The 25055-nt window shown below is 49.1% G+C and overlaps 1 protein-coding gene across 1 annotated transcript in view; it reads right to left on the bottom strand.

Annotated features, from left to right (window-relative positions):
* SMC3 (structural maintenance of chromosomes 3) overlaps positions 1 to 25055 on the bottom strand; it is a 93925-nt gene that overhangs the window by 11874 nt on the left and 56996 nt on the right. The window contains exons 17-28 of the mRNA XM_088464790.1: positions 19449 to 19590; positions 17435 to 17585; positions 15978 to 16130; positions 15364 to 15515; positions 15016 to 15174; positions 14803 to 14910; positions 14559 to 14667; positions 13641 to 13888; positions 13256 to 13468; positions 12824 to 13015; positions 11618 to 11795; positions 10291 to 10397 (exon numbers count right to left, since the gene is read on the bottom strand). Coding sequence (XP_088320916.1) covers positions 10291 to 10397; positions 11618 to 11795; positions 12824 to 13015; positions 13256 to 13468; positions 13641 to 13888; positions 14559 to 14667; positions 14803 to 14910; positions 15016 to 15174; positions 15364 to 15515; positions 15978 to 16130; positions 17435 to 17585; positions 19449 to 19590 — 1912 coding nt within the window. The remainder of the gene's footprint in view (positions 1 to 10290; positions 10398 to 11617; positions 11796 to 12823; positions 13016 to 13255; positions 13469 to 13640; positions 13889 to 14558; positions 14668 to 14802; positions 14911 to 15015; positions 15175 to 15363; positions 15516 to 15977; positions 16131 to 17434; positions 17586 to 19448; positions 19591 to 25055) is intronic.

The following is a 25055-nucleotide window of genomic DNA, read 5'->3' as shown; positions in this document are numbered from 1 at the left end:
GTTACAGAGAGTACCCACACAGAAGTGCCAGGGAATACACACAGCCCAGTTACACTGAATACCCACACAGAGGTGCCAGGGGATACACACAGCCCAGTTACAGAGAATACTCACACAGAGGTGCCAGGGAAAACACACAGCCCAGTTACAGAGAATACCCAAACAGAGGTGCCAGGGGATACACACAGCCAAGTTACACTGAATACCCACACAGAGGTGCCAAGGGATACACACAGCCAAGTTACAGAGAATACTCACACAGAGGTGCCAGGGGATACACATAGCCCAGTTACAGAGAATACTCACAAAGAGGTGCCAGGGAATACACACAGCCCAGTTACAGAGAATACCCACAGAGGTGCCAGGGGATACACACAGCCCAGTTACACTGAATACCCACACAGAGGTGCCAGGGGATACACACAGCCCAGTTACACTGAATACCCACACAGAGGTGCCAAGGGATACACACAGCCAAGTTACAGAGAATACTCACACAGAGGTGCCAGGGAAAAAACACAGCCCAGTTACACTGAATACCCACACAGAGGTGCCAGGGAATACACACAACCCAGTTACAGAGAGTACCCACACAGAGGTGCCAGGGAATACACACAGCCCAGTCATAGCGAATACCCACACAGAGGTGCCAGGATATACACACAGCCCAGTCACAGAGAATACCCACACAGAGGTGCCAGGGAATACACACAGCCCAGTTACAGGGAATACCTGCATAGGTGGCATGGGATACAGACAGCCATGTTACAGGGAATACTTGGACAGAGGTCGCAGGAGATACCCACAGCCATGTTACAGGGAATACCTGGACAGAGGTGGCAGGGGATACCCACTGCCCAGTTACAGGGAATACCCGCATAGAGGTGCCAGGGGATACACACAGCCCAGTTACAGAGAATACTCACACAGAGGTGCCAGGGAATACACACAGCCCAGTTACAGAGAATACCCATAGCCCAGTTACACTGAATACCCACACAGAGGAGCCAGGGAATACACACAGCCCAGTTACAGAGAGTACCCACACAGAGGTGCCAGGGGATACACACAGCCCAGTTACACTGAATACCCACACAGAGGTGCCAGGGAATACACACAGCCCAGTTACAGAGAGTACCCACACAGAAGTGCCAGGGAATACACACAGCCCAGTTACACTGAATACCCACACAGAGGTGCCAGGGGATACACACAGCCCAGTTACAGAGAATACCCACAGCCCAGTTACAGAGAATACCCACAACCCAGTAACAGAGAATACCCAAACAGAGGTGCCAGGGGATACACACAGCCAAGTTACACTGAATACCCACACAGAGGTGCCAAGGGATACACACAGCCAAGTTACAGAGAATACTCACACAGAGGTGCCAGGGGATACACATAGCCCAGTTACAGAGAATACTCACAAAGAGGTGCCAGGGAATACACACAGCCCAGTTACAGAGAATACCCACAGAGGTGCCAGGGGATACACACAGCCCAGTTACACTGAATACCCACACAGAGGTGCCAGGGAATACACACAGCCCAGTTACACTGAATACCCACACAGAGGTGCCAGGGGATACACACAGCCCAGTTACACTGAATACCCACACAGAGGTGCCAAGGGATACACACAGCCAAGTTACAGAGAATACTCACACAGAGGTGCCAGGGAAAAAACACAGCCCAGTTACACTGAATACCCACACAGAGGTGCCAGGGAATACACACAGCCCAGTTACAGAGAGTACCCACACAGAGGTGACAGGGAATACACACAGCCCAGTTACAGAGAATACCCACAGCCCAGTTACACTGAATACCCACACAGAGGTGCCAGGGGATACACACAGCCCAGTTACAGAGAATACTCACACAGAGGTGCCAGGGAATACACACAGCCCAGTTACACTGAATACCCACACAGAGGTGCCAGGGAATACACACAGCCCAGTTACAGAGAGTACCCACACAGAGGTGCCAGGGAATACACACAGCCCAGTTACAGAGAATACCCACAGCCCAGTTACACTGAATACCCACACAGAGGTGCCAGGGGATACACACAGCCCAGTTACAGAGAATACCCACAGCCCAGTTACAGAGAATACCCACAACCCAGTTACAGAGAATACCCAAACAGAGGTGCCAGGGGATACACACAGCCCAGTTACACTGAATACCCACACAGAGGTGCCAAGGGATACACACAGCCAAGTTACAGAGAATACTCACACAGAGGCGCCAGGGGATACACACAGCCCAGTTACAGAGAATACTCACACAGAGGTGCCAGGGTATACACACAGCCCAGTCATAGCGAATACCCACACAGAGGTGCCAGGGAATACACACAGCCCAGTTACACAGAATACCCACACAGAGGTGCCAGGGAAAAGACACAGCCCAGTTACAGAGAATACCCACAGAGAGGTGCCAAGGGATACACACAGCCAAGTTACAGAGAATACTCACACAGAGGTGCCAGGGGATACACACAGCCCAGTTACAGAGAATACCCACACAGAGGTGCCAGGGGATACACACAGCCCAGTTACACTGAATACCCACACAGAGGTGCCAGGGGATACACAAAGCCCAGTTACAGAGAATACTCACACAGAGGTGCCAGGGAATACACACAGCCCAGTTACACTGAATACCCACACAGAGGTGCCAGGGAATACACACAGCCCAGTTACAGAGAATACCCACACAGAGGTGCCAGGGAATACACACAGCCCAGTTACAGAGAGTACCCACACAGAGGTGCCAGGGAATACACACAGCCCAGTTACACTGAATACCCACACAGAGGTGCCAGGGAATACACACAGCCCAGTTACAGAGAGTACCCACAACCCAGTTACAGAGAATACCCAAACAGAGGTGCCATGGGATACACACAGCCCAGTTACACTGAATACCCACACAGAGGTGCCAAGGGATACACACAGCCAAGTTACAGAGAATACTCACACAGAGGCGCCAGGGGATACACACAGCCCAGTTACAGAGAATACTCACACAGAGGTGCCAGGGTATACACACAGCCCAGTCATAGCGAATACCCACACAGAGGTGCCAGGGAATACACACAGCCCAGTTACACAGAATACCCACACAGAGGTGCCAGGGAAAAGACACAGCCCAGTTACAGAGAATACCCACAGAGAGGTGCCAAGGGATACACACAGCCAAGTTACAGAGAATACTCACACAGAGGTGCCAGGGGATACACACAGCCCAGTTACAGAGAATACCCACACAGAGGTGCCAGGGGATACACACAGCCCAGTTACACTGAATACCCACACAGAGGTGCCAGGGGATACACAAAGCCCAGTTACAGAGAATACTCACACAGAGGTGCCAGGGAATACACACAGCCCAGTTACACTGAATACCCACACAGAGGTGCCAGGGAATACACACAGCCCAGTTACAGAGAATACCCACACAGAGGTGCCAGGGAATACACACAGCCCAGTTACAGAGAGTACCCACACAGAGGTGCCAGGGAATACACACAGCCCAGTTACACTGAATACCCACACAGAGGTGCCAGGGAATACACACAGCCCAGTTACAGAGAGAACCACACAGAGGTGCCAGGGGATACACACAGCCCAGTTACAGAGAATACCCACAGCCCAGTTACAGAGAATACCCAAACAGAGGTGCCAGGGGATACACACAGCCCAGTTACACTGAATACCCACACAGAGGTGCCAAGGGATACACACAGCCAAGTTACAGAGAATACTCACACAGAGGTGCCAGGGGATACACACAGCCCAGTTACAGAGAATACTCACACAGAGGTGCCGGGGAATACACACAGCCCAGTTACAGAGAAAACCCACAGAGAGGTGCCAGGGGATACACACAGCCCAGTTACACTGAATACCCACACAGAGGTGCCAGGGAATACACACAGCCCAGTTACACTGAATACCCACACAGAGGTGCCAGGGAATACACACAGCCCAGTTACAGAGAGTACCCACACAGAGGTGCCAGGGGATACACACAGCCCAGTTACAGAGAATACCCACAGCCCAGTTACAGAGAATACCCAAACAGAGGTGCCAGGGGATACACACAGCCCAGTTACACTGAATACCCACACAGAGGTGCCAAGGGATACACACAGCCAAGTTACAGAGAATACTCACACAGAGGTGCCAGGGGATACACACAGCCCAGTTACAGAGAATACTCACACAGAGGTGCCAGGGAATACACACAGCCCAGTTACAGAGAATACCCACAGAGAGGTGCCAGGGGATACACACAGCCCAGTTACACTGAATACCCACACAGAGGTGCCAGGGGATACACATAGCCCAGTTACAGAGAATACTCACACAGAGGTGCCAGGGAAAACACACAGCCCAGTTACAGAGAATACCCACAGAGAGGTGCCAGGGGATACACACAGCCCAGTTACACTGAATACCCACACAGAGGTGCCAGGGGATACACACAGCCCAGTTACAGATAATACTCACACAGAGGTGCCAGGGGATACACACAGCCCGGTTACAGGGAATACCCACACAGAGGTGCCAGGGAATACACAGCCCAGTTACAGAGAATACCCACACAGAGGTGCCAGGGGATACACACAGCCCAGTTACAGAGAATACCCATAAGAGGTGCCAGGGGATACACACAGCCCAGTTACAGAGAATACCCACACAGAGGTGCCAGGGAATACACACAGCCCAGTTACACTGAATACCCACACAGAGGCGCCAGGGGATACACACAGCCCAGTTACAGAGAATACCCACACAGAGGTGCCAGGGGATACACATAACCCAGTTACAGAGAATACCCACACAGAGGTGCCAGGGGATACACACAGCCCAGTTACAGAGAATACCCACACAGAGGTGCCAGGGGATACACACTGCCCGGTTACAGGGAATACCCACACAGAGGTGCCAGGGAATACACACAGCCCAGTTACAGAGAATATCCACGCAGAGGTGCCAGGGAATACACACAGCCCAGTCATAGCGAATACCCACACAGAGGTGCCAGGATATACACACAGCCCAGTCACAGAGAATACCCACACAGAGGTGCCAGGGAATACACACAGCCCAGTTACAGAGAATTCCAAGAAGGAGGTGCCAGGGGATACACACAGCCCAGTTACAGGGAATACCTGCATAGGTGGCATGGGATACAGACAGCCATGTTACAGGGAATACTTGGACAGAGGTCGCAGGAGATACCCACAGCCATGTTACAGGGAATACCTGGACAGAGGTGGCAGGGGATACCCACTGCCCAGTTACAGGGAATACCCGCATAGAGGTGCCAGGGGATACACACAGCCCAGTTACAGAGAATACTCACACAGAGGTGCCAGGGAATACACACAGCCCAGTTACAGAGAATACCCATAGCCCAGTTACACTGAATACCCACACAGAGGAGCCAGGGAATACACACAGCCCAGTTACAGAGAGTACCCACACAGAGGTGCCAGGGGATACACACAGCCCAGTTACACTGAATACCCACACAGAGGTGCCAGGGAATACACACAGCCCAGTTACAGAGAGTACCCACACAGAAGTGCCAGGGAATACACACAGCCCAGTTACACTGAATACCCACACAGAGTTGCCAGGGGATACACACAGCCCAGTTACAGAGAATACTCACACAGAGGTGCCAGGGAAAACACACAGCCCAGTTACAGAGAATACCCAAACAGAGGTGCCAGGGGATACACACAGCCAAGTTACACTGAATACCCACACAGAGGTGCCAAGGGATACACACAGCCAAGTTACAGAGAATACTCACACAGAGGTGCCAGGGGATACACATATCCCAGTTACAGAGAATACTCACAAAGAGGTGCCAGGGAATACACACAGCCCAGTTACAGAGAATACCCACAGAGGTGCCAGGGGATACACACAGCCCAGTTACACTGAATACCCACACAGAGGTGCCAGGGGATACACACAGCCCAGTTACACGGAATACCCACACAGAGGTGCCAAGGGATACACACAGCCAAGTTACAGAGAATACTCACACAGAGGTGCCAGGGAAAAAACACAGCCCAGTTACACTGAATACCCACACAGAGGTGCCAGGGAATACACACAACCCAGTTACAGAGAGTACCCACACAGAGGTGCCAGGGAATACACACAGCCCAGTCATAGCGAATACCCACACAGAGGTGCCAGGATATACACACAGCCCAGTCACAGAGAATACCCACACAGAGGTGCCAGGGAATACACACAGCCCAGTTACAGAGAATTCCAAGAAGGAGGTGCCAGGGGATATACACAGCCCAGTTACAGGGAATACCTGCATAGGTGGCATGGGATACAGACAGCCATGTTACAGGGAATACTTGGACAGAGGTCGCAGGAGATACCCACAGCCATGTTACAGGGAATACCTGGACAGAGGTGGCAGGGGATACCCACTGCCCAGTTACAGGGAATACCCGCATAGAGGTGCCAGGGGATACACACAGCCCAGTTACAGAGAATACTCACACAGAGGTGCCAGGGAATACACACAGCCCAGTTACAGAGAATACCCATAGCCCAGTTACACTGAATACCCACACAGAGGAGCCAGGGAATACACACAGCCCAGTTACAGAGAGTACCCACACAGAGGTGCCAGGGGATACACACAGCCCAGTTACACTGAATACCCACACAGAGGTGCCAGGGAATACACACAGCCCAGTTACAGAGAGTACCCACACAGAAGTGCCAGGGAATACACACAGCCCAGTTACACTGAATACCCACACAGAGGTGCCAGGGGATACACACAGCCCAGTTACAGAGAATACTCACACAGAGGTGCCAGGGAAAACACACAGCCCAGTTACAGAGAATACCCACATAGAGGTGCCAGGGGATACACACAGCCCAGTTACACTGAATACCCACACAGAGGTGCCAGGGGATACACACAGCCCAGTTACAGAGAATACCCATAGCCCAGTTACACTGAATACCCACACAGAGGAGCCAGGGAATACACACAGCCCAGTTACAGAGAGTACCCACACAGAGGTGCCAGGGGATACACACAGCCCAGTTACACTGAATACCCACAGCCCAGTTACACTGAATACCCACACAGAGGTGCCAGGGGATACACACAGCCCAGTTACAGAGAATACCCACAGCCCAGTTACAGAGAATACCCACAACCCAGTAACAGAGAATACCCAAACAGAGGTGCCAGGGGATACACACAGCCAAGTTACACTGAATACCCACACAGAGGTGCCAAGGGATACACACAGCCAAGTTACAGAGAATACTCACACAGAGGTGCCAGGGGATACACATAGCCCAGTTACAGAGAATACTCACAAAGAAGTGCCAGGGAATACACACAGCCCAGTTACAGAGAATACCCACAGAGGTGCCAGGGGATACACACAGCCCAGTTACACTGAATACCCACACAGAGGTGCCAGGGAATACACACAGCCCAGTTACACTGAATACCCACACAGAGGTGCCAGGGGATACACACAGCCCAGTTACACTGAATACCCACACAGAGGTGCCAAGGGATACACACAGCCAAGTTACAGAGAATACTCACACAGAGGTGCCAGGGAAAAAACACAGCCCAGTTACACTGAATACCCACACAGAGGTGCCAGGGAATACACACAACCCAGTTACAGAGAGTACCCACACAGAGGTGCCAGGAGATACACACAGCCCAGTTACAGAGAATACTCACACAGAGGTGCCAGGGAATACACACAGCCCAGTTACACTGAATACCCACACAGAGGTGCCAGGGAATACACACAGCCCAGTTACAGAGAGTACCCACACAGAGGTGCCAGGGAATACACACAGCCCAGTTACAGAGAATACCCACAGCCCAGTTACACTGAATACCCACACAGAGGTGCCAGGGGATACACACAGCCCAGTTACAGAGAATACCCACAGCCCAGTTACAGAGAATACCCACAACCCAGTTACAGAGAATACCCAAACAGAGGTGCCAGGGGATACACACAGCCCAGTTACACTGAATACCCACACAGAGGTGCCAAGGGATACACACAGCCAAGTTACAGAGAATACTCACACAGAGGCGCCAGGGGATACACACAGCCCAGTTACAGAGAATACTCACACAGAGGTGCCAGGGTATACACACAGCCCAGTCATAGCGAATACCCACACAGAGGTGCCAGGGAATACACACAGCCCAGTTACACAGAATACCCACACAGAGGTGCCAGGGAAAAGACACAGCCCAGTTACAGAGAATACCCACAGAGAGGTGCCAAGGGATACACACAGCCAAGTTACAGAGAATACTCACACAGAGGTGCCAGGGGATACACACAGCCCAGTTACAGAGAATACCCACACAGAGGTGCCAGGGAATACACACAGCCCAGTTACAGAGAATACCCACACAGAGGTGCCAGGGAATACACACAGCCCAGTTACAGAGAGTACCCACACAGAGGTGCCAGGGAATACACACAGCCCAGTTACACTGAATACCCACACAGAGGTGCCAGGGAATACACACAGCCCAGTTACAGAGAGTACCCACACAGAGGTGCCAGGGGATACACACAGCCCAGTTACAGAGAATACCCACAGCCCAGTTACAGAGAATACCCAAACAGAGGTGCCAGGGGATACACACAGCCCAGTTACACTGAATACCCACACAGAGGTGCCAAGGGATACACACAGCTAAGTTACAGAGAATACTCACACAGAGGTGCCAGGGGATACACACAGCCCAGTTACAGAGAATACTCACACAGAGGTGCCAGGGAATACACACAGCCCAGTTACAGAGAATACCCACAGAGAGGTGCCAGGGGATACACACAGCCCAGTTACACTGAATACCCACACAGAGGTGCCAGGGGATACACATAGCCCAGTTACAGAGAATACTCACACAGAGGTGCCAGGGAAAACACACAGCCCAGTTACACTGAATACCCACACAGAGGTGCCAGGGGATACACACAGCCCAGTTACACTGAATACCCACACAGAGGTGCCAGGGGATACACACAGCCCAGTTACAGATAATACTCACACAGAGGTGCCAGGGGATACACACAGCCCGGTTACAGGGAATACCCACACAGAGGTGCCAGGGAATACACAGCCCAGTTACAGAGAATACCCACACAGAGGTGCCAGGGGATACACACAGCCCAGTTACAGAGAATACCCATAAGAGGTGCCAGGGGATACACACAGCCCAGTTACAGAGAATACCCACACAGAGGTGCCAGGGGATACACACAGCCCAGTTACAGAGAATACCCACACAGAGGTGCCAGGGGATACACACAGCCCAGTTACAGAGAATACCCACACAGAGGTGCCAGGGGATACACACAGCCCAGTTACAGAGAATACCCACACAGAGGTGCCAGGGGATACACACAGCCCAGTTACAGAGAATACCCACACAGAGGTGCCAGGGGATACACACAGCCCAGTTACAGAGAATACCCACAGAGAGGTGCCAGGGGATACACACAGCCCAGTTACAGATAATACTCACACAGAGGTGCCAGGGAATACACACAGCCCAGTTACACTGAATACCCACACAGAGGCGCCAGGGGATACACACAGCCCAGTTACAGAGAATACCCACACAGAGGTGCCAGGGGATACACATAACCCAGTTACAGAGAATACCCACACAGAGGTGCCAGGGGATACACACAGCCCAGTTACAGAGAATACCCACACAGAGGTGCCAGGGGATACACACTGCCCGGTTACAGGGAATACCCACACAGAGGTGCCAGGGAATACACACAGCCCAGTTACAGAGAATATCCACGCAGAGGTGCCAGGGAATACACACAGCCCAGTCATAGCGAATACCCACACAGAGGTGCCAGGATATACACACAGCCCAGTCACAGAGAATACCCACACAGAGGTGCCAGGGAATACACACAGCCCAGTTACAGAGAATTCCAAGAAGGAGGTGCCAGGGGATACACACAGCCAAGTTACAGGGAATACCTGCATAGGTGGCATGGGATACAGACAGCCATGTTACAGGGAATACTTGGACAGAGGTGGCAGGGGATACCCACTGCCCAGTTACAGGGAATACCCGCATAGGTGGCAGGAGATACGCTGAGAAGTAGTAATAACTTAAATACTGCAAGTTATATAAAGATGTATATTTTATCACTGGGTTACCCAGTAATTGCCATCACCAGAAGACTAACTTTACCTTATTTCTAAATTTCACCCCATAAAACTTGTCCGCAGATTCCAGAAGCTCCGGCCTGAAGGTCGTTGTGATGAACTGAGCGTGAGACGCAAGCTCCATGATCATATCTGTGGGAAGAAGAACAATAAGGTGAGAAGCTCCATGCAGAAACAGAGCAATAGCACTAAAGGAACTGGATTATTGGTGCATATGTGATATCCATATAATATTACTACAAATCATAATGAATCCATGCAAATGAGATATTTAGGTCATGTGCCCAATATTACATTGTGACCAGGTGGTAATTTGGATGGGCTTAAGCCAAGTACACACTAGACAATATGTTGCCCGATATGGCGGATCAGATGACATATCGTCCATGCCGGCCAGCGTGTATTGGTTAGGTAGCAGATGATTCGCATTGCCTAAACACGCAGGAAAAACACCGCAAACCGGCCTATGTTCATCTCTGCATCAGCCCTACATTGCACAAAGCCTAGGAGTATATAAACAAATAGAAAAATCTGCGCTACGCCTAAAAACGTACAGCCTAATTACATATACATATGTATAAGTACACCTAAAGTGTTTTGCCTTATTGAAAAAAAATCTGTTTCAGTCGCTATTGGCGCCAAAGCTTTTCTTATAACTAATAAAGTAATTGACGTAATACCTTGGTCTATGAGAAACGTGAGGAAGGCAGGCCTTTATCCACGCCAGTATGTCTGGACAATAAAAACGCATTGTTCAGCTGTATACCGGTTCATATCGGCACGTAACACGCTGACACGGTGAATGGGGATGCCACAGTACACAACAGCACTGTCAGAAGCAGGAATACCCACTGACTAGCAATGGCGGCTCCAGAGGTGAAGGATGCAGCGCGGTCCAAAATTACAAAGAGGGGAACCACACTCACTGGCATAATCACAGGTTATATCCTCACTGGCGTCCCGATTTGTATTGTGGACTGCGCTGCTGACTAGGGTGGGGAACAGCTGGCCTTCACGCTAATGGTGAACACTTTCTGCGTCACATTTCACAAAATTTATGTTAATTACTTTAAAAGTTACAAGAAAAACTTTGTGGCCAATAGTGAGTGAAACACCCTGTATGATGGGCGTGAGAAAATCCATCGCGATTTTCTGAATGACAAAAAGTTAAAACATTTTTAAGCACCTAAAAATATTACACACAAGAAATGAAAGATTCACTTGGCGAGTAGCAGTCAGATTTACAGCATCAGACACTGCGAAGGCGAACACAGAAACAGAGGTTGTACAGATGCGCAGGTGCCAGAAAGTGATGCTACAAACCCCTAACGATCCGGTAGAACAGACGTTACCTGACACGGCCTTCCTGTGCTGGGCATCCAGAGCCTGGTCAATCTCATCAAACAGGTAGAAAGGAGCCGGATCACATTTCTGGATAGCAAAGATCAAGGCCAGCGCCACCAAGGACTTCTGTCCTCCGGAGAGCTGCTGCATCTCTCTCATCTCTGCCTGTTTGCCTGTGAAAGAGACCTGTGGAAGAGAGGCACAAGGCTCGGTATGTATATACACCTCATTCACCTGCACAGTAGCAGGGAGGCTACGTATCATCTCTCATTCCAATATTCACACCGAGCACCCAGCTGTACATCATAGCTAAAGCCAGCATTCACACACAGCAGCTGGCTGTATATCATCGCTCTGTAATACTGCAGTGCCGCACCTCGCTCACTCACACCCCCTGTATATGGCAGTGCCGCACCTCACTCACTCACACACCCTGTATATGGCAGTGCAGCACCTTCTCACTCACACCCCTTGTATATGGCAGTGCCGCACCTCACTCACTCACACCCCCTGTATATGGCAGTGCCGCACCTCGCTCACTCACACCCCCTGTATATGGCAGTGCCGCATCTCGCTCACTCACACCCCCTGTATATGGCAGTGCCGCACCTCGCTCACTCACATACCCTGTATATGTCAGTGCCGCACCTCACTCACTCACATACCCTGTATATGTCAGTGTGGCACCTCGCTCACTAACACCCCCTGTATATGGCAGTGTGGCACCTCCCTCACTCACACCCCCTGTATATGGCAGTGCTGCACCTCGCTCACTCACACACCCTGTATATGGCAGTGTGGCACCTCACTCACTCACACACCCTGTATATGGCAGTGCCGCACCTCACTCACTCACACCCTGTATATGGCAGTGCCGCACCTCGCTCACTCACAACCTGTATATGGCAGTGCAGCAACTCCCTCACTCACACCCCCTGTATATGTCAGTGCCGCACCTCGCTCACTCACACACCCTGTATATATCAGTTCCGCACCTCGCTCACTCACACCCCCTGTATATGGCAGTGCCGCACCTCGCTCACTCTGTATACGGCAGTGCGGCTCACAAACACCTGGTATATGGCTGTGCAGCACCTCGCTCACTACCACACCCTATATACGACAGTGAGGCACCTTGTTCACTTACATACACGCACCCCCTGTATATGGCTGTACGGCACTTTGCTCACATACCACACACACTTGTACATTACCCGGATGCCAACGCCAGTGAACTGGTCGACAGACGGGACACTGCTCTGTGAGCTGGAGCCCTTCTCGCTCTCCGCATTCCCCTCCCCTTCATCTTGCGACTGGCTCCCTTCGATATCTCCTTTCTTCATCACCAGGGTGGCTTTGCCACCGGGCACCAGTTTTGTGAACACTTCACTGAAGTTCTTAGACACCTAGAACAATGTGTGTTAAAGTTAGTGTTCAATCTCAACAAAATCAGCAGCCAATAGCTTTATAATTGGGTACGAGGTCTATAACACACAAATGATATAATATGTACCAGTACTTTCCAGAGAAACATCATGTATTAGCAAATGTTAAATGAACCAAATAACCAGGGCATCAGGAGGTGGAATTTCCGCTGCTAAACCATCAATCTCAGGCTTTGGCCCACATTTGGCTGAATAACCAACCTGCTTAAAGGTGAGCTGGATTGCCTCGTATTTCCGAAGTTCCAGGACATTCATCAGCTCCATGATGGACTTGTAGCCGCGGTCCAGCTCTTCCTGGCGCTTAATGAGCTTCTCCTTCTGCTCTGAGAAGTTCACAAACTGGTCCAAGGCTTTCTTATTCACATGGCTGTACTTCTTAAGCTCCGTGTTACATTGCTCCAGCTTCCGGAACAGCTGCAAACAGAGACCAGCGGGGCATAAAGGAAATGCTAAATAAATTGAGGTCGAGATTTAACGTTTTTAGCACCAAAACGGTAATTATGGCAAAATTGGACCAGTTAGGTTACAGAATCTGGACACTGAGTGAGAATGGCAGAAATAAAATGATTTATTGCCCCTCATTTACCTGTTTTAAACTTAAGGTCTGATATTTTTCGAATGCCTCCTGAGGTAAGGAGCCCAGCTCCCGGATCTTCTTCATGCATTCCTCCTTCTTCTTCAGGAGCATTCCCTGCCGGTTGGTCATTTTCTCCAGCTCTTTTGTGTCATGGTTAATGGCGTCCATGTGCTCCTTCTCCATGTTCTTCCAGCGATCCATGCTCTTCACAAGATCTTTTATCTCTACTTCAGTTTTATCAATGGTCACATCGAGACCTAACACAAGACAGTCTGGTAAGAAGCCATCCACAAACAGCAGCACAATAGAAGAATCTCACTCATACCCCTTTCAGACTAAAAAAGGTGTGACCCAGGCTGACAGTCCCGGGTCCGTGATCCTGCTCGCTAGCAGGGTTTTTCTTCGGACTTGCAAAAAGGATTACGCCACAATTTGAATGGCCGGGGACAATGGTGCTTGGAGACGAGATCATCTCCAGGCACCCACTGAATGTCGGAAGACCCAGGTCACTGCAAGACCCAGGTCTGGTGTAAAGGGTAACGACCCAGGGGGAGGACGCAGGTAATTCCTAAGTGTGAAAGGGGTAGCCTGGCTTCAACACGTGCTCGGTGTCCCGGTTCCAAGCCGGATTGAAGGCGGGAATTTACATCAGAAAGTGGTATCAGTTATTATTGTAAGTATCTGAAGCCGATATCTAGACATGCAGGTAGGGAATGTATACACTCCCAGTGCCGCCAGCACCAAAGAAAAGAAGAACAGACGCCAAAGTATGAGTAGTGTTTAGTTCCTAAACCCTGTATACTTTCCCAATGATACATTTGGCCAGCAGGTCTGTATTTGAGTGCGCTATTCTATTACTTAAGACCAAAGTCTAGCGATTATACAAATATGTGTAGACGCAAGCTTATATATGAAGCTTATATTCACCTTCTGACCGCGCCAATGTATCCTTCACCCGTTTGTTGATGGCCTCCAGTTCTGATGTGGTGGCTGTCAGAACAGTCCCTCCTTCAGTCTCTCTCAGCTCATTCAGTTCCTGTGACGCGTCAAGCACAAAAAAAAAAAAAAAAACACACTCATAAACCACAGCCTTTCCAGCAAACAACTCTCATCAACAGGTCCCTACAGGGGATCCCTACACAAAGCCGCCGGGAACAGGAGATGTGCTCACCTGCTCCACCTGGTCCAATCTCTTCCGCAGATTCTCATTCAGGTAGGTTTCTACTCGGGTGATTGTCCCCTCCAACTTGATTCGCTCATTTAAAAGTTGTCGGTTTTCCTAAGTTACAGAAATTTACGTTACTGAACATCCGGGGAGAACAACCGCCGGAGAGGCGGAACAGTTCCCAAACGTTATCCCAGTTAGCCCCTTTTTGTAACGTACTTGCTGTAACTGCCGAATCTCATCATTGAGAGCATCCACCCTCTTCTGGTCGTCCAGACTGAGCTGAGATAACAAATCTGTCCCAAGTTCTGCTTTCAGGGACTCCCGGGTGGACTCCATGGCATGTAAGCTGGCCTCTAGACTCTGCAAGCTGCGTTGCTGTGAAAGAAAACCATACGGACACAGGTCAGGGTAAATACAAACGGATTAACGAACGATGTCTGTATCCCAACTCTTAAAAAAAAATAATAATAATTACACTAAAAATAAAAATTGTTTAAGCCTGACACTTCCATCAGCAGTGATAACCCTGCACTCGTTACACATAAATAGGACAGCAAAGCCTACCTTTGGCATGAATGTCTTCTCAGACTGTATCCGTTTCTCCTTCAGCATCTTCATCTCGGACAATATGCTGTCCCGCGAGGCTTTAAACTTCCTCTGCTGGGTCTCAATCTGTTGCATCTGATTCATCAGCTGGTCGATTTCATTATTGATCCCTACACAGGGCTAAGGAACGTAGGCGACATCACACAGACTACACTACTAGTACCTCAGGCAGCTCTGCTAGAAGGCTCCGCAATACAAAGATTAGTGACACAACAGGGATGAGAATATTGAACTTTGTTGCTGTGATTCATGTAGATAAGGTAGGTCTAGGTCTTTCTGGGCATTACCAACGTGGTAAGTGCACACAAAGAAAGAGTGAGATTAGATTTAATTTTAATTTAATTCCAAGATCATGTACTAAGCCTTAGAGAGAGATAAAGTACCAACTAGTCAGCTCCTGTCACGTTACAGGCTGTGTTTGAAAAATGACTGTTAGGAGCTGATTGGGTGGTACTTTACCTCTCTCCAAGACTGAGTACATAGACCCCTCGGTGTAAGATACCATTTCAGTGATCAGAGAGAAGACACCGTCCATCAGATCTAATTACACTTATACAGCCACAAAAGGATACGCTCAATGTTCCGCCGCAGGTTCTCATTCAGTTTGGCCTCCAGAGCATGAAGCTCGTCCTCCACCTTCCGAACATCTTTCTGTAGTTCCAGTCGGGACTTTCTTGTGTCATAGTAACCTCCGGTCAGTGCACCCCTATGACTGACCTGGTCCCCTGTCACAGAAATGAACCCATTCAGATAGGAAATGCAATGTATGAACCTCTCCCCCCCCCCCCCCCCAAACATGTAGTCCTCAAATCAAGGCAGTTCATGAAGTGAGTATCAGGAAATATAGGAAACAGGGAAGTAGCGGATCCACTCGTCACCAACTATAGGTGCCCCATACCCTGTGATAGGACCTAGAAGACAGCGGTTCCCTTGGCTACGGCACTGTATGAGAAACATGAATGACGCAGGAAATAAATATGGGGCCTGATTCAGAGCCACTCGCTATTTGCGAGCGCAAGCTCTGAATCGGGGAGGGGAGTCATTTTTTTTTTTCTTCCTGTCCACTCGCTAAGCTGTGGGTGCCCACCCACAACTAATGCGAGCGGGTAGGAGATGGTTGCGATTATCGCGACCATCGGCATTGCAAGGAGACCCTAAGGTAGGGTCACAGCACTCGCAATGCCGAGTGGACTTCAAACTCTAATAGAGCCGGAAGTCCACTACTGACATCACGAGTGATGTCAGTAGAGACGCCCACAAACGGCAGGCGTTCCTTTGGGAACGCCTCCGTTTGTTCAGCCAACCCCCCCTACAAAAAGGGGCGGGCTGTCGATCAACATAGACAGCTGCTCCGTTTTGCTGCGAGCTCCGGAGCGAGTGAAGGACTCACTCGCTACGGGGCTCGCATGCGCACTGGGCCGACCCGCTTGCAAGCGCAATGCACTTGCGACGGGTCTGAATCAGGCCCATGGTCCCAACCTCCTTCCTGAGGGGAACATGAAAGACTGAGGAAGGATTGGGAGGAGCCTGTTTGTACAAGTCTCCTGCCCCCTGCGGTAGGTGCTAGTCTGCGCCCCACTTGGCCGTAGGAGAAAGTATCTTAAGCTGTGCACATATAAATGCTGGCAGAACAAAGCACATGTCATTTAACAGGTAATTAAGGTGAGGATCTGGAGCCATTGCCAACACACAAGGGAAAGTCCTGTGAGAGCAGACTGGCTGCAGATGGAGGTGCCTCAGCATACAGATTATGGGGAGGGTTTACACGGAGGATATATAGCCGAGGAGATACTTTCAAGTTCTCTGTAACAGCTGCCATATAAAAAGCAGAAATCTGAAGCCTAATCCCATCTAGTGGTGCCTGGAACTCTTATTTACATAGGCTGGTTTCCAAGAACAAATTAAATCTATAACATTACAATTTACAATGATAATTTGTTCCACTGACAGAAGCCAACAGCGTAACACACTCGCTGCCATAGCTGGCGCAGAGACCATTATATATTCTGTTATCATGGATGAGACTGACCTTCCAGGGTGATGCAATCCATGGTGAAAGCCCTGGCCAGCTGCGTGGACACCTCCATACTGCGGCAAATAAGGGTCTTTCCAAATACGTGTTTAAATGCTTTGTCAAACCGGTGATTGTAGCGGAGCTTGCTGATCATTGGAATAGCGTCCTAGCAAAATAACACACGTAATAATGATGAGACACAGGAAAAGGAAAATGCTAGATACTACTATTCTTAATGAAACAGACCCAGAAGCAGACATTACCTCTTCCTGACAGCTTAATACTTAGAGTGTAACCTCTGTACTCCAGGCAGGACACAGAAGTAATACTATCACACATTGTATCCATGCTGCCAAGCTCACCATGAGGAGTGTTATCTGGTATAAAATGGATTATCACCGCTACGAAGTGCAGAGAAAGGATTAACTGCAGGGGAGTGGGAAAAGAATGAATAGCAGTGGTTGGACATGGGAGAGGAATGATGTGTAGGGATTACAGGGCAAGGGGATAGGAGAAAGCCCTGCCGTATTGGGGGGGGGGGGAGAACAAGGAACGACCTACAGCGGTAGGGGAGAGCAGGCAAGAAGCCGCACTGGGCAGGGGGGGGGCACTATGGGGGGGGGGGGGACTGACCCCTAAAAGCCCGGGGAGAGGAGGGAGCTGACCCCTAAAAGCCCGGGGAGAGGAGGGAGCTGACCCCTAAAAGCCCGGGGAGAGGAGGGAGCTGACCCCTAAAAGCCCGGGGAGAGGAGGGAGCTGACCCCTAAAAGCCCGGGGAGAGGAGGGAGCTGACCCCTAAAAGCCCGGGGAGAGGAGGGAGCTGACCCCTAAGCCTTGGCAGAACAGAATTATCCATATGAAAGGGGAAGCAAAGTAGGATCGGTGGAATGGGGGGGATGTTGGAGCAGGGAATGAATGGCATGGGCAGGGGAATAGGTGAGAATGAATCAGAGAGGAGAGGAGAGAATGACTCACACGGGAGGGTAGAAGATTGAGCTGCAGGGGTAAGAAGAAGATGAATGACAAGGGTAGGAGGGGGAGAGGAAGAATTGCAGGGGGAGAGGAGGGAATGAATCTTAGGAGAGCATAATTATTTGAAGGGAAGATGATGGGAAGAAGTAAATGACATGGGACGGTGGTTGGAAATGAACAACATGGGAAAAGATGTGGTGGAGGAGAAATTAAAGGGTTTGGAGGGAATTAATGACATTACAGCTGTATATAACCATTTGTACAGTGCCAAAGAACATGTTGGTGGTATATAAATAAAATGAGTAAATGTCCCAGCTATGGTTAGAAATTGACATAAGGTAAATGTCGGCAATAGCAGCGTCTTGGCGAATCGTCTGTCCGATATATCAACCAAATTTTTTGCCTAAAAACTGGAGAAAACTTTTCTTCAGCCTAGAGCAGGCGAAAAAAAATGTGCAAAATCTTTATTTTTGGGAAAAAATTTGGGAATTTCATACAGAACCCTTTGGACAGCCCTCCTAATGATACTTTAGCGAAAAAAACGCAGCTGGCTTAGGTGGTTTTTTTAAAACCGCTAAATAAGACGCTTTCGCCAGGCACGTGCGATATTTAAAACACTTGGCGCATCCTTATGGTCCTCCGAAAATACCAGACTCAATACGTTAAACGCATTTTTCGGCAAAGTACGCAATTTACGATTTTTTTATTCCGCTTAGATATCATTAGGGGTCTGTCCAAAGGGTTCTGTAAGAAATCCACATTTTTACCCCAAAATAAAGATTTTGCACATTTTCTCCCTTTTTTAATATGGAGAAAGGTTTTCTCCATTTTCACATGAAAAACTGGCGATAAATTATCGCCGAAAAATAGGCGATATTATCGCTGGCGCGATAATATCGCCGCTAATTGAATACGGCCCTAAATGTATTCACTAGATGTGATTTATTCCACTACGCTGGGTCAGTGACCGTAGCTCAGTATGCAGCACCGCGCTGCAGCCCCCGGCCTGTGACTCAGAACAATGGATCCGAGGCCGCGGGAGTAAATCGTGACTCACGTTAGTCTCTGGATAGGCCGTGTCTCTGACATCCAGCTTATTGAGTGGAAGGAACGTGACCTCTCCTGGAAGGTTCATCTTGTTAAACTCCATCAGGATCTTAGTGCTGACCTCATCTGACTCCACAATATGATAGAACAACCTGGGGGCGAGAGAGAGAGGATGCGATTTCCATTATGGCTTTGTGAGTGAGCGACCTGTATAAATGTATCGCCAGTCCTCCCCTTCTAAATCTCATCTGGCAGCTTGCTGACTACGTCCTATATAAACCTTCAGCCTCACATAGTAATTCAGTGGCAGACAGGAGATAATACTAGCCACTCGCCTAAACTTCCCATTTACTGATCCTGAACACAAAAAGCCTGTCCTACATGTATCTGTATATACTCCAAACCGCTAACAGCACTTCATATCAAGAGCATGTCCTCATTTTATTACTTGTACAAAGTATAATAGCTTAAGCAACTGTATATATAAAAATATTCTTCATATATATATTTCAAAAGTCCAAAGAGTCTCCCTTGGCAATGATACAGGCTTATGGTCTCCCACACCGGTGGTAACAGCCGCTGTAGTGCGGCTCCCTGTAAGCAGGGAGGAGCAGAGGATGAGTTTATTTAGTTGGTGCCTGGACTCCTCCTGCTCCACCCTATATCCATGGTCTAAGCCTGTGTCCCCTATGGACGCGTGAAGAAGTAAGGGCTGGCACGCAGTGTACATCAGTCGTCTCTGGGAAAAGGACTTAATGTAAGTAGCAGTGTCCCCCAGATTGGGTGAGGGAGAAAATTCATCAGAAGATCATCAGTTTTGTGAAATTCAAGAGCTCACTGACACCACTCTTCATCCGAAGACTGGTCTCCACTCACGGCCAGGAACCTGCTTTAAGTGGAGCTTGAAACCATCTTGGGCTGAAAAGTTGTCATTGCTCAGAGAAACCCTTTAGCTTTGTACTAAAATGAGATATGAATAGCTATAAAGCCGATCCCCCAGAAGCCTTCCATCTGTGGACATAGCTGGGAGAGGTACAGTTTTTCCTGTAAGAAACGTGAACTTTGGCTTCACGGCTGTTTTGTAGCAACCTTCCTTTGATTTGGCAATGTCTACTCTCAGGTAGGGTTTTCCAGAACCTATGATAATTTTTCCTCCATGATGGGTTTTCTAGTCATGAGTATGGTCCCAACAAAGTTCGTAAAACCCCTCTCCCTTTAGAATCACGGCTTTCGCAGCCATATCTCTAAAGCCAGCTGCGATAATTCCAGATGACAAAACTGTCCCAGACCTAACTAGTTCTTTCTTAGAGGAAGTTGCCACGAGTGAACTACAGCTATTCTCAGAATGTCCATGAACACAACAGTCTTGGCCAGGCTGGTGCCAATTGTGTGACACTTCACAGTACCCTAGCTGAGCCCATCTTTCCATGATCTGCTAAAAAACTTCGGATTTAGAGACCATTCTCTGGCATGCATGACATGTTTTCCAGCCTTGGAATAAGCAACCGATAATGCTGGGACATTTTGTTCAACCCAACACATAGGGGGGTATTCAATTAGGCTGCGAAAAGTCGCAGCCTAGTGATACGTCATTTTCGCATGTTTCAATTATCCCCGTATTCAGTTTCAAAGACTTTTCGCCAGTTCAAAAAGTCTTTGAAAAAAAACGAGGATAAGTTTTCACCATGTTTTATATGGCGAAAAAAAAAAATTTGCAGAATTGGGGTTTACAGGTGCAGGCTTTAAAAAAAATAGCCTGCACCCCTGGTATTAGCCCCTAAAAATGACCTGTGTCAAAAAAAAAAAGTTTAAAAAAAATAAATTGGGACACCCCAAAATAATTATTTTAAGTTTGGGGTTGCCCCGTAGTCACATGTTCTTAGACTTCAATATAAGTAAAAGCTCTCAATCCAGCCTCAAAGTTCCATACCACCAACTAAGTGCAGCCAGAAGAATGGCAGTAGGGAGCTACACATCCGTGTACAAGGTGTCTGCTTACTGGGATTGTTCGGAGAAGCTGTGCTATGATCCTATGCCTCTGGCTGCCGAGACCAATGTGGCGAAACCAGATTGATTTCCACAAAGAAGCTGGATGTCCAGCAGCCTCTCATCCAGCTTCTTTGTGGAAATCAATCTGGCTTCGCCACATTGGTCTCGGCAGCCAGAGGCATAGGATCATAGCACAGCTTCTCCGAACAATCCCAGTAAGCAGACACCTTGTACACGGATGTGTAGCTCCCTACTGCCATTCTTCTGGCTGCACTTAGTTAGTGGTATGGAACTTTGAGGCTGGATTGAGAGCTTTTACTTATATTGAAGTCTAAGAACATGTGACAACGGGGCAATGGCGGACGGCCATGGCAGTGCACCCCAGGAGGAGGGGGGGGGGGGGGGACTAGAAACAGGCACCAGAGGAGCTGGAATGCAGAGCTACAATGATTATCAATTCTCGATGTCCATCAGGAGCGTCTAGTGAGGAGGGACATTTCCACGGAGGAATGCACCTGGGGAGCACATCAATTGCCCAGGGATCAGGTAAGTAGTAGTTGGTTTAAGGATGTCAGGTACGCTTGTCTGGACACAATCATACACTGGAGAGGCACAGAGGTACATAAGAGGCAGGGAGATATCAGGCTGTGATTGGCTGGGCAGACACTGAAAGATCGCTATAGGTCACAGGCAGGCACAGCCAGACCCTGTTGCCCACATACAGTGATGTGAGAACTCTTCATTTTTCAAAACCAAAGACCCTCGCCACCTTTATCGCATACACAAAAAAAAGGATGGCAACGCAATGGGCGGTATTCAATTGTTGGCGCCGGCAGCTGTCTCCCCCTTCGAGCCCAACAGAGCTATTCAATTATTGCTCCTGTCGGGTGCGAACAGCTGCCAGCGCTTGCATTTCAGCTCGTACCCCCACCCCGGGGGTTGGGAGCTGAAATGCGCAGAAAGTGACCCGTTTGGGCTCCCAAAATGCACTTTTCGCAATCGTGCCCAGCACTTTAGTCGGGTTTAGCAGTGTTACGCGGCTAAAACCAACCTCTTTGGGCGCGATAATTTGAATCAATTAAATATCACCCCGCAATCTCCAATCACTTTGGACGGGAGATCGGGCACGAGAAAACAATTGAATACCGCCCAATATCTTTGTTGATATTAAATGTTGACACAACTATTAAGGAAAGTTGTATTCACTCTACGGACCACTTTTGGGGAGATGTACTAAAGGCCCCTCCTACACATGTAACGATGCAGGCAACGATCCGATCTCGTTAACGATTTCACTTGAACTCCTGAACATTCCCAGACAAATCGATATTGCGCCTACACTTGGAACGATTGTACAAACGATCAAACGATATAGATGGGTTGTTAGCGACTGCAAATCGTTAATGATATATCGTTTGGCAGCAAACAGCCTCACGATGCATCTTCTCTCTCTCTGTTGGCTGGCACAAAAAGGTGGAGGGGAGTGGCCAGGAAAAGTGACGACAAATCGTTCGTCCTTCATGAAATCGTTCATCGTGCGTATATGCGGAACAATGTGTGGCAAATCGTGATCTTTCTGTATGTTGAAGAGATCATAGACCACGACCAAAGGGAACGCGCATCGGCATAGTTATTGTGCCTACACACTGCACTTAGCAAATTGTCATTCCAATTGGTCGAATACGGCAATATTGTTTTAAAAAATCGTACCGTGTGTAAGCACCTTAAGCCTTGGAAAGAGATAAAGTGTAATTTCACAGGCTGTGGATAAATGATGCTCCAGCCAATCAGCTCCCAACTGTCATTTTTCAAACAGATGACAGTCGGGAGCTGATTGGCTGATTGCACAGTTTATCATACACCAATGGGATTTTGGTACCTACCGGTAAATCCTTTTCTCTGATTCCACAGGGGACACTGGAGTTGCTTACGCTGGGGTATAGAGGAGTGGATAACTGGAGCCGGCACTTTAAATAATTTAGAAGTGTGAAGCTCCTCCCCCTCTATTCCCCACCAGCCGTCAGTTTAGAAAATGAAGACAGAGAGGAGATGGAGAACAAGCGGAGTAAAAAAGGAGAGAAGAACACACAATAATCAAAGCATACAACATACGGAACAAACCGAACAGGCAGGCTAAGAGCACTGAGGTGGGCGTCCAGTGTCCCCTGTGGAATCAGAGTAAAGGATTTACCGGTAGGTACCAAAATCCCATTTTCTCTTTCATCCACTAGGGGACACTGGAGTTGCTTACGCTGGGGACGTCCCAAAGTTTTCCCCTCGGGCGGGAGCGCTCTGTGGGACCTGCAGAACCAGACGGCCAAAACTTGATGCCGAAGCAGCAAACGTATCAAAACTGTAACATTTGACCCACTTGTGAACTGAAGACCAAGTGGCCGCACGGCACAATTGTGACCTGGAGGCACCCCTAACGGCCACCCATGATGCACCCACAGAAAGTGTGGAATGAGCCGAATGGACGTAGGAGGCCGACAGTCAGCACTAATATAAGCCTGAAGACTAATCCAACGTGCCAACGTCTGCTTAGACGCTGGTCAACCTCTCCGAACAGCATCATAGAGGACAGAAAAAAAAAACGACTCCGACTTGCGGAGGGACGCGGAGAGCTCTAACTACATCCAAATTAGAAGAATTACCGAAGTCCTCCACCAAAGACGGTACCCAATAGGCTGATTGACACGGAAAGCTGACCCATCCCTGGGAACACAAACTAAGGTGGCTTATAGGACAGAGCACCCAAAAGTAAACTCTACGAGCCAAAGCTAGAGCCAGGAGGAGGACACTCTTCCAAGACAAATACTTAATTAAAGCTAAGTACCAGGGAGCTATCGGTGGTACAAAAGTAACGTCTGCCCTCAGGAATGAGGGCCAATTTTCGTTGAAAGAAAATAGAAAGGGCAGAACCTGCACACTGAAAGTTCAAAGGTGAAGACCAGAATCCAGTCCCATCTGAAGTAAAAAACAGAAACCGGGACAACCGGACAGAAGACCCCACGGGAACACCATTCGATATAAGAACGCCAGATGCGATAAAGCGCAGCTGAAACTGGCTTCCTGGAGCGTAGCATGGTGGGAATCAGAGTCTGGGATGCTTCTGCATTCAAAGATATCGGTTTCAGGAGCCACCCCGTTAAACGCAGTTGCGCTAAATTGGAGTGGACGAAAAGGACCCTGCTGTAGAAGATCCGTACGCAGATGAAGGGGCGACGGGTCGTCTACCAACAGGGACCGAAGGTCTGAGAACCAACTACTCCGAGGCCAGTTCGGTGCCACGAGAAAGACAGAGGCTGACTCATGTCTTATCCTTTTTAGAAGGAAGAAGTGGAATCGGAGGAAAAAAGGTAAACGAAGTTGTAGATCCATGAAACTGTCCGAGCGTCTACTGCCTCTACCTGTGGATCGCGAGTTCTTGACACTTATAGTGGGAGTTGAAGATTCAATCATGACTCCATGAGGTCCACCTGAAAACACCATCGACGTATCAGCGCGTTGAACACGTTTGGATGGATCTTCTATTCCCCAGGATGTACATCCTGGCGACTTAGGTAATCTGCTTCCCAGTGGTCCACACCCTGGATGAATACCACCGACAGGATCACTGACTTCTTCT

The sequence above is a fragment of the Taudactylus pleione genome, unplaced genomic scaffold (assembly GCF_031769625.1).
Source record: "Taudactylus pleione unplaced genomic scaffold, aTauple2 ptg000008l, whole genome shotgun sequence".
In the NCBI taxonomy this organism is placed as follows: domain Eukaryota; kingdom Metazoa; phylum Chordata; class Amphibia; order Anura; family Myobatrachidae; genus Taudactylus; species Taudactylus pleione.
This window is presented reverse-complemented; position numbering and strand designations above follow the sequence as displayed.